The 18,039-nt window shown below is 41.0% G+C and overlaps 1 protein-coding gene and 1 non-coding gene across 2 annotated transcripts in view; one reads left to right on the top strand and one right to left on the bottom strand.

Annotated features, from left to right (window-relative positions):
* The window catches only part of REPS2 (RALBP1 associated Eps domain containing 2), a 215,759-nt gene that overhangs the window by 91,215 nt on the left and 106,505 nt on the right, over nt 1-18,039 (top strand). The window contains exons 6-8 of the mRNA XM_033201417.1: nt 7,780-7,915; nt 13,046-13,109; nt 15,455-15,597. Of these exons, the coding sequence (XP_033057308.1) occupies nt 7,780-7,915; nt 13,046-13,109; nt 15,455-15,597 (343 nt within the window). The remainder of the gene's footprint in view (nt 1-7,779; nt 7,916-13,045; nt 13,110-15,454; nt 15,598-18,039) is intronic.
* LOC117078645 lies at nt 4,822-4,953 on the bottom strand. The gene has a single exon (XR_004435083.1). It is a non-coding gene; the product is annotated as a small nucleolar RNA SNORA16B/SNORA16A family (small nucleolar RNA).

Raw genomic sequence — 18,039 nt, 5'->3', positions numbered from 1 at the left:
ATACAGCATAGTCATAGCTCAAGCACAGATCCTCAATCTGCAAAATTGCAGCAATGATTTAGGCATTGCAGTGAGGTTCTTTTTGTAAAAAATGTTCTATTTTTACAGGATGGATGAACAGATAGAGATAACTATAGAGCTTGATGATCAAGAGTACATACTTTGGACCCAGTTTGTATTCTGGCTGTGCCATTTGCCATAGGTGTGTGGTCTTGGTAAATTACTTCCCTTACCTAATCCTCAGTTTCCTATTCTGCAAAATGGGAATTACCAGATTTACCTCTCAGGGTTGTGAAGATGAAAATTGATTGTGTGCATTTAGGTACTTACAGTGCCTGGCACTTAGCAAAGCAATGAATACTTGTTACCTGACATTCTTCTATGTCTAAGTGATAGTTTAAAAAAGTATAGCTTATTGTAATAAGCAGAAACTGTGTTGCACATTAGGCTCAGAGAGAGTCCTACAGTTTGGCAGTCAACCTTCTGAACTATTGAAATTAGATCCCTAAGTAAGTTTGGTAATATGTGATTAAAGGCATCTTTGTGGGTTTATTTCCCTGAAGAAACAGATAAGGTTAAATTTTTCCGTTGGGACTTAATTTTAACTAATTTTTCTACAGACAAAACCAAATTATTTATCACAACTTCCTGTGAATCTATAATTATTTTGAAATAAAGACTAGAAAGAAGGAATTTTTTTAAAAAGTTCTTTGACTTCAGAGGTAAGGGAGAGGGCTCAGTCTTTATAATGTTGGATGACATTATGTGATAAATGCATATAAAGTTCAGCTTCAGTCAGTTTAAGATAACTCAGGTTAACTGTTCTCTGTCTCTAGACTAGGATTGAGAATTTTTTGAATGTTTACTCATTCAGCAAATACTTATTGAGTGTTTTGTATGTGCTAGTCACTTTTCCAGACATTTGGGATATAGCAATGATCAGGATAGACAAAATTTTCTGTCCTCATGGGCTTTATGGGATAGTATGCGGTAGGGTGAGAGGCAGAGCATAAATAAGATTGATCAAGCATAATATGGAATGGTTTCATGTTGAAACAAAATTGCTGAGCTCTGTCTCCTTTTCTAGGTCCTTTTTCTTCATTCCTCATTGAATACTTTCTCCACAATTTCACTTGAGCTCTCTTTTCTTTTTAACTGGGAATCTCCTTCAAATCCATGGAAGATTAACCTATATTACTCAAACACATAAAGACTGTTGTAAAAATGAATCAGCATTCTGGTCCTATAGATAGTCTGCATAGATAATCAAATTAGAATTAGAAAGTTGTTTGGGCTCGTAATGGTCTAATGTCATTGGTCAGATTGCAAAACCATGATAGCCTCAGGTTTCCATCTTCAGGATGGGTTGTGTGTTTGTAAAGGGCAGATCTTCCTTTCCTTTGGGCCTTGCTTGAAGGATACATTCTTTGGGGGAACAGCTGCTATAACAAATAGGCCTCACATTTTAATGACTTTGCACAGTAGGTATATTTCTCACTAATATAACAGTTTGGCAGGCCGCTGTCCTCAGCATGGTGATTCATGCATCAGAGCTCCTTCTGTCCTGTCACTCTGCCATCATCTGTTCAGTGGGCACATGGGAAAGAGAGTAGAGCAGTGCCACAGGGTACTAGTCCTGCCTGGAAGTAGGGCAGGCTGCTGGTGCTCACATTGCAGTGGCTACAACTCAGTCACATGGCTGCATGTAACTTCAAGGGAGGCTGGAAAAAAGTCATTTCTGGTTGGGCAGCCACTTAGTGACACCTCTACACCAGGCATAGTAGAGCATGAATTATTGAGGAGTCTGCTGTCATCCCACCTATCAGCACTGCCACCACTTGCCTCTGTGACTTTTTTTTCTCAGCCCCATGACTGACTAATTCCCATGATCTTTCTTTAGGCAAATTAATATTCACTTGGGCTATAGTGTAGTCTCACCAGCCCATTAGCTATCCTTTTGTTTACAGTAATCGAGTCTTCTCACATCTTTGCTAATGAGATCATGTTTTGATCAGTGATTGCCTTATGGTAATCTTATTTCCAAAATATTTTTGGCAGAGGAGGCATCCTCAGATATTCACTGTGGGCTTAGTATGAGTTTTTGCTACTCTAGATAGTTTGTTTACTAAGGCACTAACAGGACACTGTTTAAAGATCATTACCCTCTCATAGGTGAAATGGCTGGACTCTAAAACAGCATTTACAGGATGCCTTCAGGGTGGGCTTATATTTTAACAGAAATGTTCTATGACTGAAACAGTACACACACCCTTCTTAAGTTCTCTCCAACAGTGCTTCCTTGCAATTCATGTTCTTTAGCTTTGTTTGATTTTTAAGATAGTTTGATAGTTAGTAGGGGTAAATGTCACCTTTTGGGATTTTATTAATGGTATTACTTTTTAATGAGTCTTTTGAAGTCTTTCATTATAAACAACCTGCTTTCTTCAGAGATAATAACTTGCCGTGCCAAATATTTGCATTTCACTTGAAACAAAACCAAGGGGTTGAATGTTTTAAATATAAGCAAATCTAATTCTCCTGTGTCTAGAGAAACTGTATAATGAACCATATGTATGTGGCTTAAGCAGACAGATGTGAAAGATTTCTCAGTCTCTCCTTTTATTTAAAAAACAAAACACTGGCAGAGCTCAAAATTGGCACCAAGTAGCAAATATCTCTGCTCAGCCAACAAAACCAGTGGAGCTGGAGTTGACCGGGGGAGGCCTCTTTAGGGTGCATGCAGAAGTGGAGCTTTTCCTGGTCCTCGCTTCTACTTGGAAAGCTAAGGCTCCACAGCTTATTCACCCTCATTTCTCAGTGCCTTTAGGCTTCACAATGAACCATTCTTAGGTGACTGACTTCAGATCTTTGAGAAGATTGTTGCGGTTGATTGTTGGGTTGGTTCAGAAGAGATGGGTTCACGCATCTGGGTCCTGCGGTGAGATGGCCCCTAGCTGCTGACAAAGAGGTGCTGAGCTACCAAACAGACTCATAGGTTTTCTTTCACAAAGAACATCATAGGGCAGTGTTTCCACATCTCTTGCAGTACAAGACATACTTCTGAACTTCCTCAAGCCTGTCAATAAGTAGAGCTCACACTACCTTTTAGTATCTGTGATGTACCTGCCAGGGACTATAGATGGGATAAAGGAGTATCTGATACGGCTCTTGTCCTTCAGATTGAAACCTGGGTGAAGATGTTTAGGAACACTTTAAATGTTCAAACTGTGGTACTTACCATGACTATCATAAAGATTCATATATATTTTTTTGAGACAGGGTCTTGCTCTGTTGCCCAGGCTGGGGTTCAGTGGTGCGATCATGGCTCACTGCAGCCTTTACCTTCTGGGCTTAGGTGACTCTCCCACCTCAGCTTCCTGAGTAGCTGGAATTATAAGTGCATGCCACCATGCCTGGCAGTTTTTAAACATTTTTTTGTAGAGATGGGGATTCGCCATGTTGCCCAGGCTGGTCTCAAACTCCTAGAGTCAAGTGGTCTGCCTGCCTTGGCCTCCCAGAGTGCTGGGATTTGAGCCAACATGCCCAGCCAAGATTCATATTTTTAAGATGCTCAAATAACTTGGTTTATTAAATCAGTTTCAAGCATACAGCGAGAAGCAAGGGGAAAGAGATGGGGGGTAGGTTAGCACACTTAGTGCAAACTAGTAGAAGGCCACTCTGTGGGTTACACAGAGCTCATGTGCCCTCTCCCTTGTCCTAAGGCCTTTTTAGGTTTAGGGAGTAGGAATTATCCTTGCCCACCTAAGTTTTCTTGAAAAGGAGGAAGGGTTGGGGTTCTCATGGGAATCTAAGAAATGAGAGCGAAGGAGTGGCCCACAGGTCTGTAGGGGTGGGAATTATTGACTGTTCATGCTTGTTCTGCTGTTAACAGGCCTTGCCCTGGTTGCGTTAAGTTTGCTCCACTGTCCGCTTGTCTTTAGGCTTCCGCAGCCTTTCTTGTCCTGCCGGCCTTGTGTCCTTTGTGTACCTACCTCCCAACTTCTGCTGATGCTTGGTTCTGGTGCCCTCATAGCTTTAAGCCCCGCCTACCCTTTCTCTATACCACAACCCCGCTGAGCATCTGTTTAGGGTCTACTTTCTCTGCTTATTGGCCTTGATATTTCTCATCCACATTCCCAAGAATGAGCATCTGACCTAAGCCCTTGTCAGAGCATCCCAAAGGCCAGTATACTGTGTGCCCACCAACCCTTACTCCCACTCAGGTGACACCAGGTGTGAGGTGGGTCATGGTGCCCACACAAGGCTGCCAGGCCCACCTTTGCAGCAGAGCATGGGAATGGGTGGTGGCCTCTGTCATGGCTGTGGGTATGGCAGGTACATTGGAGGATTTGAGCAGGGAAGAATGTTCTGGAAGAAGACACCATCTTACCCCTGAGGAGTGAGCATGTGCAGTCAGAAAGCCTGCTGAGAGGAAGCTGGGGTGCGAGGCTTCTGAAGGCCAGGTGGAGAAGGTGGACTTTTTTTGTTAGGCAGCAGGTCATCTCTGCAGGCTTTTAAGCAGAGGAGTTAATCACCCCCTTCTGTTCATTCTGATTTCTGTTGTCAGAGTAGACCTGAGACCTACTAAGAGGCCACTAACACCACACTGGAGTGAGGTGATGTAGGAGAGGAGCTAGAAAGCAGATGGTTATGGTATTGAGGAAAGAGCACAAGTGGGCTGACAGGGACAGCTACACAGCAGCTTCATGAGCAGGAGGGAAAGGGCGTGTTCTAGGGGAGCAGCAGCTTCCATGTCAGACCCAGGAATGCAGCAGACCCAACATCCAGCTTGGAGATTTTTTCTCTTTTTCTTTTCAATGGAACTGTATTTTCCCAAAATGTTACAGATCAGTTATAGCAAACAGAATGGTGATGGTCAAGGGAACTGACTCTGGGCTTCTTTTTGACCACAGCAGCTATGTGGAAGCAGCTGCAGCTGCGATAAGGGCCGCCCAGCATGGAGATTTCTGTGTCTTCATTCACTGGGAAGTGGTGGGACAGAGCTTCCAACCCACATCCCACCTTCTTCACGAATCATCTTTGCCACCAAATCGTTGACTCATAGGTGTCTGTTCTTGTCGCTCCTGCCCATGCCTAGCTTTTAGTTTCCTTTGCTGTGGCTATTTCTGTCAGGGCTGACCTGGAGGGCAGTGCTCCTATGAGTTCTCCACATTATATCATGGCCAGTAATCGAATGCAATTCAAGCTGACATCCTCCACCTTGTGTTCTACCAGCGGAACCTGGTCAGACATCTGGGCTTATTCAGTAAGTGCTGCTAGGGCATGGCTTTGGAATTTGGTGGGAGCATTTTGGAAGGTTGTGTGGTCTGTTTGGTTGTTTGGTGCTTGGACTGGATTTTCATCTTTTTTGCTTTATTTATTTTTATGAGATGGAGTTTCACTCTTGTTGCCCAGGCTGGAGTGCAATGGTACAATCTTGGCTCACTGCAACCTCTGCCTCCAGGTTGAAGTGATTCTCCTACCTCAGCCTCCCGAGTAGCTGGGATTGCAGGCACCTGCCACCACACCTGGCTAATTTTTTGTATTTTTTTTTTTTTTTTTTTTTTAGTAGAGACAGGGTTTTACCATGTTGGCCAGGTTGCTCTTGAACTCCTGACCTCAGGTGATCCACCCACCTCAGCCTCCCAAAGTTCTGGGATTACACGTGTGAGCCACTGCTCTGGGCCTGTTTATTTTTATAATAATAAGAGGTTTTTGAAAAAAAATTCAGGTAGCTGCAACCCAGTTAAAAAAAATCCTGATATGCAAAATCCTGCCTTTGAACAAGAGATTGTAAAAAGGATGGTCATTATTTGCTGCCTGCAGGGGTTCACTAAGGGATATGGGTAAGTTCCCTGAGCTCGGAAAAAGGATAATAATTAATACCTGCTTACATCTCCAAAGTCTTGAGGTGCTCAAACAAGTAGGAGTGTGTGAAATGCTTTGTAAATTTCAAAGCACTCTGTGAAATTTAAGGTATTAACTAATGGATAATGACTTCTTGAACATTTAAGAGTGGTTTGATTTACATTTAGTAGAAACTCATCTAGTATGAAAATGATATGTTTATTACAAATGACTAACAACCCTACAGCTCTCAATCTCTTTATGTACCTTCCTTCTGACTAAAGGCCCCAGATGACTTTGAGGAATAGCCTGTTTGCTGGGTGAATTCTCACTTAGCACTTCTGGAAATATCCATTCTACAGGTAGTATTTCATCCATTGTCCTTGCCTTCCCGAAGCACCCTTAACCCGAGGTGTGAGATATCAAAGTAATACATATTTTACTTCAGAGATGACATCTCAAGGTTCTATAGTAGCTCAACATTTTCTAGTCTCCTTTCTTCTCTGAACATTGTCAGAGGGGAGACAGGCGTTCCTGGGAAGAATTAATTCCTGGAATGGTGTGTGTGTGGGTGTGGGGAAGGGGAGGAGATGGCCGGCTGTCTTTTGTAAGGTTAGTGGGTGGAATTGCCCACCCAGTGATTAATTCCCTCCTTGATAGTGTGTTCAGAAGCAGGCACCTTGATGGCTCTTTAGCAACAGTACCCCTCCCCTTCTTTCCTAGCCTCCTTTTATCATAAAGCCCCATCTTTTTTTTTTTTTTTTTTTGAGACAGAGTCTCACTCTGTTGCCCGGGCTGGAGTGCAATGGTGCGACCTCCGCTCCCAGGTTCAACCTCCGCCTCCCAGGTTCAAGTGATTGTCTTGCCTTAGCCTCCTGAGTAGCTGGGATTACAGGCATGTACCACCATGCCTGGCTAATTTTTATATTTTTAGTAGAGACAGGGTTTCATCATATTGGTCAGGCTGGTCTTGAACTCCTGACCTCATGATCTGCCTGCCTGGGCCTCCCAAAGTGCTGGGATTACTTGCGTGAGCCACTGCGCCCAGCCAAGCCTCATCCTTCTTGTGTTCACCTCTTGGTCCCTTGAAGGTGGCCCTTGGCAAGTACCACTTTAGTCTTAGGGTTCATGGAAGGGATAGAACGAAGGCCCACGCCTCCTCCTAGCATCGACATTTCCCTTCTTCCCCCAATGCCTACCCTAGCTTTGTTTTCTCCTGCACTACTTCCCTGGTTTTCTAGGCTCTTAAATCCTCAAATTTGACTTGCACGCCCTCTAGTGGCAGGTCTGATGCACCCCCCCCCCCCCCCCCCGTTACCCTGTTTATTGTGGTACCCTAACAGCTGTTCTCACCACCCAGCTGTTACTAAATATTTTCTGTAATTCACAAATGCCGAATGAGAGGTTCAGTGGTCCTGACTTGCCACTCAAGTAGGAGCTGGAAATGTGGGATTTGAATTGGAGCTTTTAATTCCCGGATTTATACAGAGTTTCAGTGTAACTGGAACAGTGAAAAAGATGTGGTTATAGCTGTTTTAGTTTCCTTTTCATTGTTTAAAAAGAATCCAGATTATTTTACTATCTACTCAGCTAATCTTAAAGGATAAAAATGTGAGGAATAGTGGAAAATAAGAATGATCATCTTTTTTTAACCCTTCCTTCATTACAATTAGAAATTTTTTGTCACTTACTGAGTATTCAGTATTTTATCCCTCAGTCCTGTTAACTTTGAAGAATACAAAAAATATATAAAGCATGATGTCTGCCCTTAAGTTTGTGTTCTAGTTAGATTCTAGTTATGAGGCAGTTAAATTTCTTCACCTGAGGAAAAAATTAAGCATAGCACATAATAACTTTTATTGGTGCTTAATTTTTCTACTTCTCACTAAAGACAGGTTCTCTGAGCATTTACTTTTAAATTTATTCTTAAAGTCCTTTTCAGTGGAGAGAGAACTACAGGATAACAGCAGTTACCCGGATGAACCCTGGAGGATAACAGAAGAACAGCGCGAGTACTATGTCAATCAGTTCCGATCCCTTCAGCCAGACCCAAGCTCTTTCATTTCAGGTAAGAATGTGGGCTCCCCAGGCATCACTCTCACCAGAATCACAGCCACCATCTTGAGAAATCATTCACACAAAATGAGTATGGCAGCCTTCTGTGATTTCAGTTTGTTTTTCCTCTAAAGTCGAATTCCTTATCAGATGTAAACCATGCAGAAAAAAAGTTGCCAATGACGTTTGGAAAATTATATTTCCATTTCAGTGGGCTTAAATGGGAATTTGGGGGGAACTTGGCCGAGACCCCGCACCTTATCAGCTGAGGCAGTTCTTGAAATGCTAACATGTCGCTCCAAGGGGCCACCTCTCATTGCTTCCTCATTATATTAGAGCTTGGCAAGGACAGAATGTGGCCTCCTAAGGAGTTGGTGTCACAAGTCTTTTTATGTTATATGTGCCTTCAAACTCCAAACTCAGGCTCGTTTTCTTTGGCTCAAATGTTCTCCTCCAGTTTTTCTGAGAGAAATTAAAATGGGGGAGGAAAATTGGCCAGCGCTTTCCCACTTGTCAGTTCTTCTGGGTTGTCTTCAGATATATAGATGCCTGTTGAGTTCTCATGTAAAATTCAAGCTGAGAGGAATTGGTTTAATGCCAGTGTGGCTACATTTTACTAGGCTGAAGGACTAAGCTAACAGTGAAATAGTAGAGTCTAGAAGAAAAATTCATAAAGCTTTCTTTTTAGACGTTGAAATTTGAAGAATAACAGTATGTCCTTAATAATCATAACCTGCCATATTGACATGTGGGTAAAGGTTAGTTTTATCTTGTGAAATGAGGCACATAATTGAAGTATACTTGTATAAGTAATTGCAAACATCATTTACTGATTGGTGGTGATGGCTTTATTGATGGCAGAATAGTACAGATACAACAAATTAATGTTGACATCATGATTAAGGAAAATAAACAGAAACCCATATTGCACAATTTGACTACTTGCTAACCTTACCCCGCGCTCAAGTGAGTTTCTTCACGACATATGCAGATATTTAGCCAAATTCAAACAGGTACTTGTTAGAAATGTTTTTGTTTTCTTTTAACTTTTGTATCTTGCAGAATTTCAGATGTAGACACAACTAGACTGGCTGGTATAACAAACCTCTGTGTACCTATCACATAGTCCCAATGATTTTCTCTTACCTACACTTACCACATAAGGATGTTTCAGTCAGTCAATGATGGAGGTCCCATAACAGTATCACGGAGCTGAAAAATTCCAGCTCCATTCATCACCTAGTGATGCTGTAGCCATCATGATGTTGTAGCACAAGGCAGTGCTCACGTTTTTGTGATGATGCTGGTAAAAAATCTGTGCTACCAGTTGTGTAAAAGCCTAGCACATATGATTATGTATGGTATATAATACTTAATAATAAATGGCTATTATTAGCTTATTATGTATTTATTATGCTATACTTTTCTTTTCTTTTCTTTTTTTTTTTTTTTTTTGAGGCGGAGTCTCGCTCTGTCGCCCAGGCTGGAGTGCAGTGGCCGGATCTCAGCTCACTGCAAGCTCCGCCTCCCGGGTTCACGCCATTCTCCTGCCTCAGCCTCCCGAGTAGCTGGGACTACAGGCGCCCGCCACCTCACCCGGCTAGTTTTTTTGCATTTTTTAGTAGAGACGGGGTTTCACCGTGTTCGCCAGGATGGTCTCGATCTCCTGACCTCGTGATCCGCCCGTCTCGGCCTCCCAAAGTGCTGGGATTACAGGCTTCTTCTTTTTTTTTTTTGAGATGGAGTCTCGCTGTTTTGCCCGGGCTGGCGTGCAATAGCGCGATCTCGGCTCACTGCAGCCTCCGCCTCCCAGGTTCAAGTGATTCCTCTGCCTCAGCCTTCCAAGTAGCCGGGACTACAGGCATGTGCCCCACACCTGGCTAATTTTTGTATTTTTAGTAGAGATGGGGTTTCACCATGTTGGCCAGGCTGGTCTCAAACCGCTGACCTCGTGATCCGCCCGCCTCAGCCTCCCAAAGTGCTGGGATTGCAGGCGTGAGCCACCGCACCTGGCCTTTTATTATGCTATACTTTTATTATTATTTTAGAGTATACTCTTACTTATATAAAAAAAGTTAACTGTAAAACAGCCTCAGGCAGGAACTTCAGGAGGTGTTCCAGAAGAAGGCATTGTCATACTAGGAGATGGCCGCTCCCTATGGGTTATTGTCCCCTTCTAGTCACCTCCACAGTATAAAGGTGGAAGACAGTGTTATTGAGGATTCTGACCTTGGGAAGGTCTAGGCTGATAAGTGTTTGTGTTTCAGTTTTTAACAAAAAAGTTTAAAAGGTAAAAAAAATTAAAAATTTAAAAGATAGAATAATAGAATAAAGTTATAAAGAAAGAAAATATTTTTGTACAGCTGTGCAAATTTTTTAAATTTTTAACTTTTTGTGAGTACATAAGTGTATATATTTATGGGGTACATGAGATGTTTTGATATAGGCACACAATGTGAAATAAGCACATCATGAAGAATGGGGTATCCATTTCCTCAAGCATTTATCTATTAAGTTGCAAACAATTCGACCACACTCTATTTTAAAATTGTACAGTGTGTTTTTGTTTTAAGCCAAGTGTTGTTACAAAGGAGTCAAGAAGGTTAAAATAAATTTTAAAGTTTATAAAGTAAAAAACTTGCACTCTAAGGTTAGTTTATTATTGATGAAAGGAATTTGTATTTGGTAAATTTAATGTAGTCTCAGTGTGCAGTATTTATAAAGTCTACAGTAGTGTACAGTAATGTCCTAGGCCTTCACATTCACTCACCACTTACTCTCTGACTTACCCAGAGCAACTTCCAGTCCTGCAAGCTCCATTCATGGTAAGGGCCTATAAAGGTGAACCATTTTTCATCTTTTATACTGTATTTTTACTCTTCCTTTTCTATGTTTTTTTCTTTTCTTTTCTTTTCTTTCTTTTTTTTTTTTTTTTTTGAGACAGGTCTTACTCTGTTGCCTAGGCTGGAGTGCAGTGATGTGATCTCGGCTCACTGCAACCTTGACCTCCTGGGCTCAAGTGATCCTCCACCTCAGCCTCCCCAGTAGCTGGGACTACAGGTGCATATCACTATGCCTGGCTAATTTTTTTTGTAGGTTTTTTTTTTTTTTTTTTTTTTTTGATAGAGAGGAGGTCTCACTATGTTGCCCAGGCTGTTTTCTATATTTAGTTGTGTTTACATACACAAATAGTTACTATTGTGTCCCAACTGCCTATAGTATTCAGTGCAGGAACATGCTGTACAGGTTTGTAGCCTAGGAGCAATAGGTTCTACCATCTAGCCTAGGTGTATAGTAGGCTATACCATCTAGGTTTGTGTAAGTACACCCTGTGCTGTTCGCACAATGAGAAAATTACCTAATGATGCATTTCTCAGAACGTATCCTTTTTTTCTAGAAATGAAATCTCATAATATGTGGCCTTTTGTGTCTCTTTCATTTAGCACAATGTTTTAGTTTTTTTTTTAATTAAAACATTTTTGTGGATACATAGTAGGTGTATATATTTATGGGGTATGCGACATGTTTTGATACAGGCATCCAATGCATAATAATCACATCATGTTGAATGGGGTATCCATCCCCTCAAGCATTTATCCTTTGAGTTACAAACAATCCAATTACATTCCTTAAGTTATTTAAAATATACGATTAAGTTATTGACTATAGTCACCCTATTGTGCTATCAAGTAGTAGGTCTTATTCATTCTTTCTAACTAGTTTTTTGTACCCATTAACAGTCCTTACCTCCCCCCTACTTGCTCCCTGCCACTACCCCTCACAGCCTCTGGTAACCTTCCTTCTACTCTTTATGTCCATGAGTTCAATTGTTTTGATTTTTAGATCCCACAAATAGGTGAGAACATGCGATGTTTGTCTTTCTGTGACTGGTTTATTTCACTTCACATAATGATCTCCAGTTCCATCCACGTTGTTGCAAATGATTGGATCTCATTTTTTTATGGCTGACTAGTACTCCACTGTGCATACATACCACATTTTCTTTATTCATCTGTTGATGGACACATAGGTTGCCTCCAAATCTCAGCTATTGTAAACAGTGCTGCAACAAACATAGGAGTGCACATATTTCTTTGATATACTGATTTCCTTTCTTTTAGGTATATACCCAGTAGTGGGATTGCTGGGTCATATGTTAGCTCTAATTGTAGTTTTCTGAGGAACTTCCAAACTGTTCTCCATAGTGGTTGTACTAATTCACATTCCCACCAACAGTTAACATAATGTTTAAAGGCTCATTCATGTTGTATGTACCAGAATTTCATTCCTTTTTATGGCTGAATAATTCCATTATATCAGTACATCCCATTTTATTTATCTGTTCATCAGTTGATAGGCATATGGGGTTCTTCTACTTTTGGAGTATTAAGAATAATGCTGATTTGAATATTTGTGTACCAGTTTTTATGTGAACATATATTTTTATTTCTCTTGAATAAATACCTAGGAGTGGACTTGCTAGATCAAATTGTATTGGGAGCTGAAAGCATTCAAATTCAATCTCAGTAAGGTCTAACATTTCAAGTACAGCTGGGTCTTGCAGTTATGTAACATGTAAAGGAGAATGATTGCCTAATTTCAATTGATACAGGTAAATCAAAAATGAAGGAAGAAAGATTCCTGGATAAGTTTCTCAAAACGCCACTAGGAGTTCTTAAATCTCACCAAAAATCTTTCACAAGATGTCTGTCTTATCTCTGTGTGGTGGGATCAATGGTATTAATTTTCTTCTTTTTGGTCAGTTTTCTATTACTTTTCTATTTGAAATTTCTATTTGAAATCTGCCAAATTTGTTCAAAGTTTTGAAATTCGTCTTTTAAATTTGTGGCAAAATTTTGCAGATTTTGGTAAAAATGAAGCAGAAATTAATTTATGTGATTTGCATCTTTCATGAGCATTATGTTATTGCTTCTTTTGCCCTATTGTAATTTACATATTTTTAAAAAAGCTTTTCATGTGTTGCTTTTGGTCCCATGATTCATAATTGCTTTGAGCAATAAATATGTTTGTTGTTATACAGAAGAGATTGCTGAATGAAAAAATTGTGATTCATTTGTATATAAATGTAAAAGCTACTCTAGCTGAGTAATTAATGGTTTATTTAAACAATGGCACTTGACAGGTTCTGTGGCCAAGAACTTCTTCACCAAATCAAAGCTTTCCATTCCAGAACTCTCCTATATATGGTAAGTACAATTAATGCCATATGGCATTCATACCATCATCCATAACCCATCTTTTAGTTCCTACCTTTGCATTTTTAAAAGTCTTATGTTTTTAATGATGTTTTTAGCAGACTACAAGAGTGAATACAACTCAAATTTTTGTTGCTGTGAAAATTAAATGTTATATGAAACGTACAATGAACAATGTCTGGCACATATTAAGCACTATAAGCGTTAACTATTATTTAAAAGTAATTTCCTAATTATTATCCCCATCTCAATCCCTTTTCAGTCTAGGCAATTGTGGGCATATGAAACTTACCATCCTGTAGATTTCATTTTCAGACTTTTCTACTAGATGTGATACAAGTAACCAGAGGAGATTGACAAACTAGTTTTTATATTTTATAAGGCTGAGTGAACAGGTTGAGGAATATTTTGGAGTTAGGTTAGGTTTGACTATTCTAGCTGCCTCTGAGCTTTATAAATTTGGCTGGTGTTTATCAGCTGGGCCCTAATTCAGACTTGCAGCTGTGGTATCCACTGAACCTTTATGCACTCTGGCTCCAGAAGGGCTGTGCTGGGATGGTCCAGATGGCTCTATTTGCATTCATGAAAATGCTCGGTGCTGCTGTAAACTCTCGGCTGTGTGTGGGCTAGTTCTTCCCAAAACTGGGCAGGCGATCACACTGCTATAAATATATAATTAAAAACACTGGAATGTTTATATAAAGCCTTTTGCGTGAGGATTTACAGAATTATGATGGGATTTAAAATTGCTTGTCATGTTTTGTGCATCTTATTGGAAAACTACTCCAATAATACTCGTGCGTGCCAATGTATCTGGGATTCTGAGCTGGATTTAGGTTCTTCAACAATATATACTCTGACATAATTTTTTTGTTTTTACAAGTCTTATATTAGTTTTTTGTTGTTTGTTTGTCTGTTTGTTTTTTTGGAGACAAGGGCTCACTCTGTCACCCAGGCTGGAGTGCAGTGACATGGTTATAGCTCATTGCAGCCTCTGACTCCTAAGTTCAAGCGATCCTCCTACCTCAGCCCCCAGCTAGCTTTTCAGTTTTTTCTAGAGACAGAATCTTGCTATGTTGACCAGGCTGGTCTTGAACTCCTTGCCTCAGGCGATCCTCCCGCCTTGGCTTCTGAAAGCGCTGGGATTGCAGGCATAAGCCACCATGCCCGGCCCTTATATTAGATTTTCTGGCTAGGGAAGAAAAAAGAAATTACCATTTTGAAAAGAATACCATTTGTTTTGGCAGAATTCCCAGTCTAAACGTTATTGGCATGAGGCCTCCTATCTTTTTGTTGAGACATGCCCATGAAAGCTGAGTGGTATTCTCTCTATGCAGCATATGAAGCAGTTTCCTGACCCCTCACTCTGGGAACAGCTATTTCAGGGCCCCAGTGCATTCGAAATTGGAGGAGGAGGATGTGAATGGTCTAAAGGAAGGTTATGGAGCTTACCTTAGAAATATATTTTCTTTCAGATAGTAATACCTTTCTAGAATAATTTTGTTTATGTCTTATCTCTATGCTTGTCCTAACACAAGTATACTTGTCTCTGTCTACCTTAGAGATGGTTAAGCTTATGGGGTCTTAGATATAATACTTTGGCAAATCAGTCTCTTTTGTGCTGAGTAAATAGGTCTGTGCCTTCTAGTGGGAAATAATGACTGAAGTTAAGCCTGTTTAAGACTCCCCTTTCTTCCTTTTTGTCTTATCTGGTTCCAGTCTTCTTTAGTTACTAGTTTTATCCTAAAACATCATTCATGCCATTTTTTATTGAGCTTACTTGTATTTTCCCAGTAGGGAGTTCTCAAGCAAAGAACAGTTTGGTACAAAAATTTACGTGACTTGAAAAGTTCAAGATTTTCCCTTAAAGCTGAAAAACAAAGAGCTTATTTCTGTGCCCCAGGTAAACTGCATAGTGGCTGGGACAACTATAAAATGGCTGGGGCCACCCTTCCTCTGCCTGTTTTGAACACCATGTCCAGGGCTTTTCACCCCATGCAGCCTGCATTTACTGAATGACTGTGGACTTCTGGGTATCGTTTTTATTTCTGTGCCTTAGTTTCTTGTCCTGTGTCCTCAGCGTTGTAAGACACACCAACAGTGGAACCTGAAGAACTGAAATTTTTATTTATAAAATGCTACTGATGCTGATCCCATCAGTCAACATTTTTCTTCCTTGAAGTGGCCCCCAGAGATTTCAAATGGATTTGGCTAGGAGGGTTTGGGTACTGGTAGGGCCATCACCATAGAGTCTGGGAGTTTTATTGGCACGTTTGTGCCAAGCAACTTGTTCTGTAAGCCCCATGGTAGGTACTCATGACATTTGTTTCATTTAGGGAGCTTAGTGATGCTGACTGTGATGGAGCCCTGACCCTGCCTGAGTTCTGTGCTGCGTTTCATCTCATTGTGGCTCGGAAGAACGGCTACCCATTGCCTGAGGGCCTGCCTCCAACTCTGCAGCCAGAGTACCTGCAGGCGGGTAAGGCCTCACCATCAATTGTAAACCTTAAGTACTTTTCCTCCAGGCTGTGTAAAAAACTTTTGTTTCTTAAAATGATGTCCAGATACTTTGGGGAGTCCTTGATATTTACAGTTATTGTTCTTTAACTGCTATTAGACTTTTACATCTCATAATGTGAGGAATAGGGCTGGTCTAGGTAAGTGTGTATTACCTGTTTTTCTCGTTCTATACCCTCTGGATGGATTTGAACCAAAGGTACCCTTTCATGACAGTTGTGAAATAGGCAAGTACTGAAATTCCCAGCTGGTATAAAATGAAGAGGAAGATCCTGTAGAGCCAAGTGTTAACTTGGTGTTTTTAGGCACACCCCAGTGTTTCCAGGTGGCCCTGGGCAATGGAGTGGAATAGAGCTCTTATACCTAATTTAAAAGTCAAAAAATTACATGCAGTGAAATGTGCAAAGTGTTGTCACCTTAAATGTATGCTTGATTAATTTTTATATATGTATACACCCATGTAACTGCAATCAGATATAGAATATTCTAGCATATCAGAAAGTTAGAATAGAACTGTTATGTTTCTCCTTAATAAAACAGTCTCGCTCAAATTATTGTTTTGGACCCTTTAGATAGGAAAGAGTCATGGTGAGTATAACATATGTATTAATTCCTTTGGGAGAGTGGAAAAGTTAATAGTGTGTCTTGCCCTATTCAAAGGCAAGTGGGCACTGGTCTGATTTCTATTATTCATGGAAGTATAGTGCTCATTGAGAGGCCCCAGAAACAGCTGGTGCTTTCAACAACCTTTCTCAATTTTTAGGGAACGGCTGTTAAAGAAATGAGAGCTTAGTCATGGGTGATTATTAGCAAGAGAGAGCAGTGTCTAAAGAAACTTTAATTACTTATTAGTAGAGTATAAATGTTGTGATTAGATCTGCAAAAGGCCTTAGACTATCTTGTCTAGTCCCTTCCTCATGATGACACCAGATTCAAAGTGGCAAATGTCAGTCTCGGTGCCTCTGACTCTCTTAAATAAAGAATCTGTCATTTTCTGTGTTAAATAGTGAGAGGATAGGAACTCAGCCAAAGGGAAGAGGCCAAGTTTGTGGCTGCTGCTAAGTGACAGGTAAACATGTTGGGGGAAGAGTGACCCATTCTGGGATCTTCTTCAAATGTCCCCATAAAATATACGAAGGGGAGAGTTCAGAGAGCAAAACCTACTAATTTGTGGACTTGGATTTTGCTAACAATACCTGCTTTCTCCCTACTGCAGGCTGTAACTCCAGCCTGCTGCCCTTCCTTAGATCCTTGGAAGACCCTCATGGGTCCCAGGAATTAGCTTGCAATTGAGGAGCATGGGAAACTCCTGTTTTCTCTTTGGTGTCTTTCTCTCTCCATCTCATTCTCTCCCTCTCCCCTCCCCTCCCCTCCCTTCCTCTCCCCTCCCCTCCCCTCCCCTCCTCTCCTTTCTGTTTCTCCTGAATGAGGGCAAAGAAGCACTAGCATTTTGGGGGCTATCTTGACACCTACATGGCTCTCATTGCCAAGGCAGTGCAGGGCCATAGAAGAACCTCTTTTCTTGGGATTGGAGACACATGGGACTTTTGTCTCTCTCTAAAGGGAATTAACAGCTGGCAAAGGGCCAAGTTCTGTTCTAGGGTTAGTTATATTTAATACCTTCACTGTGTCCTCTTTCAAGCCCTGGAGAGAGTCCTGGGTAACCTCATCTCCCATGCCCCTACTGAGTTTTCTGTTTGGGGGTCATAACTAGTGCTGTTTTATTATTTTGATGGTGTATGGCCATGGAACCTGTGGGACATGCCATGACTCCTTATTTGAGAAGTCACTTTTGTAGGTGTCCAAGTGTTTCACAGACTCTTTCAAAAGTCACTGACATAATGGCTGGGTGGGGTGGCTCACGCTTGTAATCTCAGCACTTTGGGAGGCCAAGGCAGGTGGATCACTGGAGGTCAGGCGTTTAAGACCAGCCTGGCCAACATGGTGAAACCCCATGCACTAAAAATACAAAAATTAGACAGGTGTGGTGGCACACACCTGTAGTACCAGCTATTATGGAGGCCAAGGCAGGAGAATCACTTGAACCTGGGAGGCAGAGGTTGCAGTGAGCCAAGATTGTACCACTGCACTCCAGCCTGGGTGGTAGAGCTAGACTCCATCTCAAAAAAAAAAAAAAAAAAATCACTGACGTAATTTTTAGATATCTGAAATGTTAACAGGAAAGAAGTAATCTCTTGATTCCTTTCCTACTACCAATGGCTTCTTTTGACCTGCTTATTCAGTAAAGGGGAATCTATAAAAAAGAATGCCAATGAGCCTCATGTTTCTTCCTGGTCTTTTATGGAGACTGTCAGAATGCATTTATACAGGAACAAGGCAAGAATCTGTCATATACATTTCAATTAAACAAAAATTGCACATCATTTCCAGGGCTTGTGGGATT

Source organism: Trachypithecus francoisi, unplaced genomic scaffold (genome assembly GCF_009764315.1).
Source record: "Trachypithecus francoisi isolate TF-2019V2 unplaced genomic scaffold, Tfra_2.0 Lachesis_group6, whole genome shotgun sequence".
Taxonomy (NCBI): domain Eukaryota; kingdom Metazoa; phylum Chordata; class Mammalia; order Primates; family Cercopithecidae; genus Trachypithecus; species Trachypithecus francoisi.
Note: the sequence above shows the minus strand (reverse complement) of the source record. Positions and strands in the feature narration are given on the sequence as shown.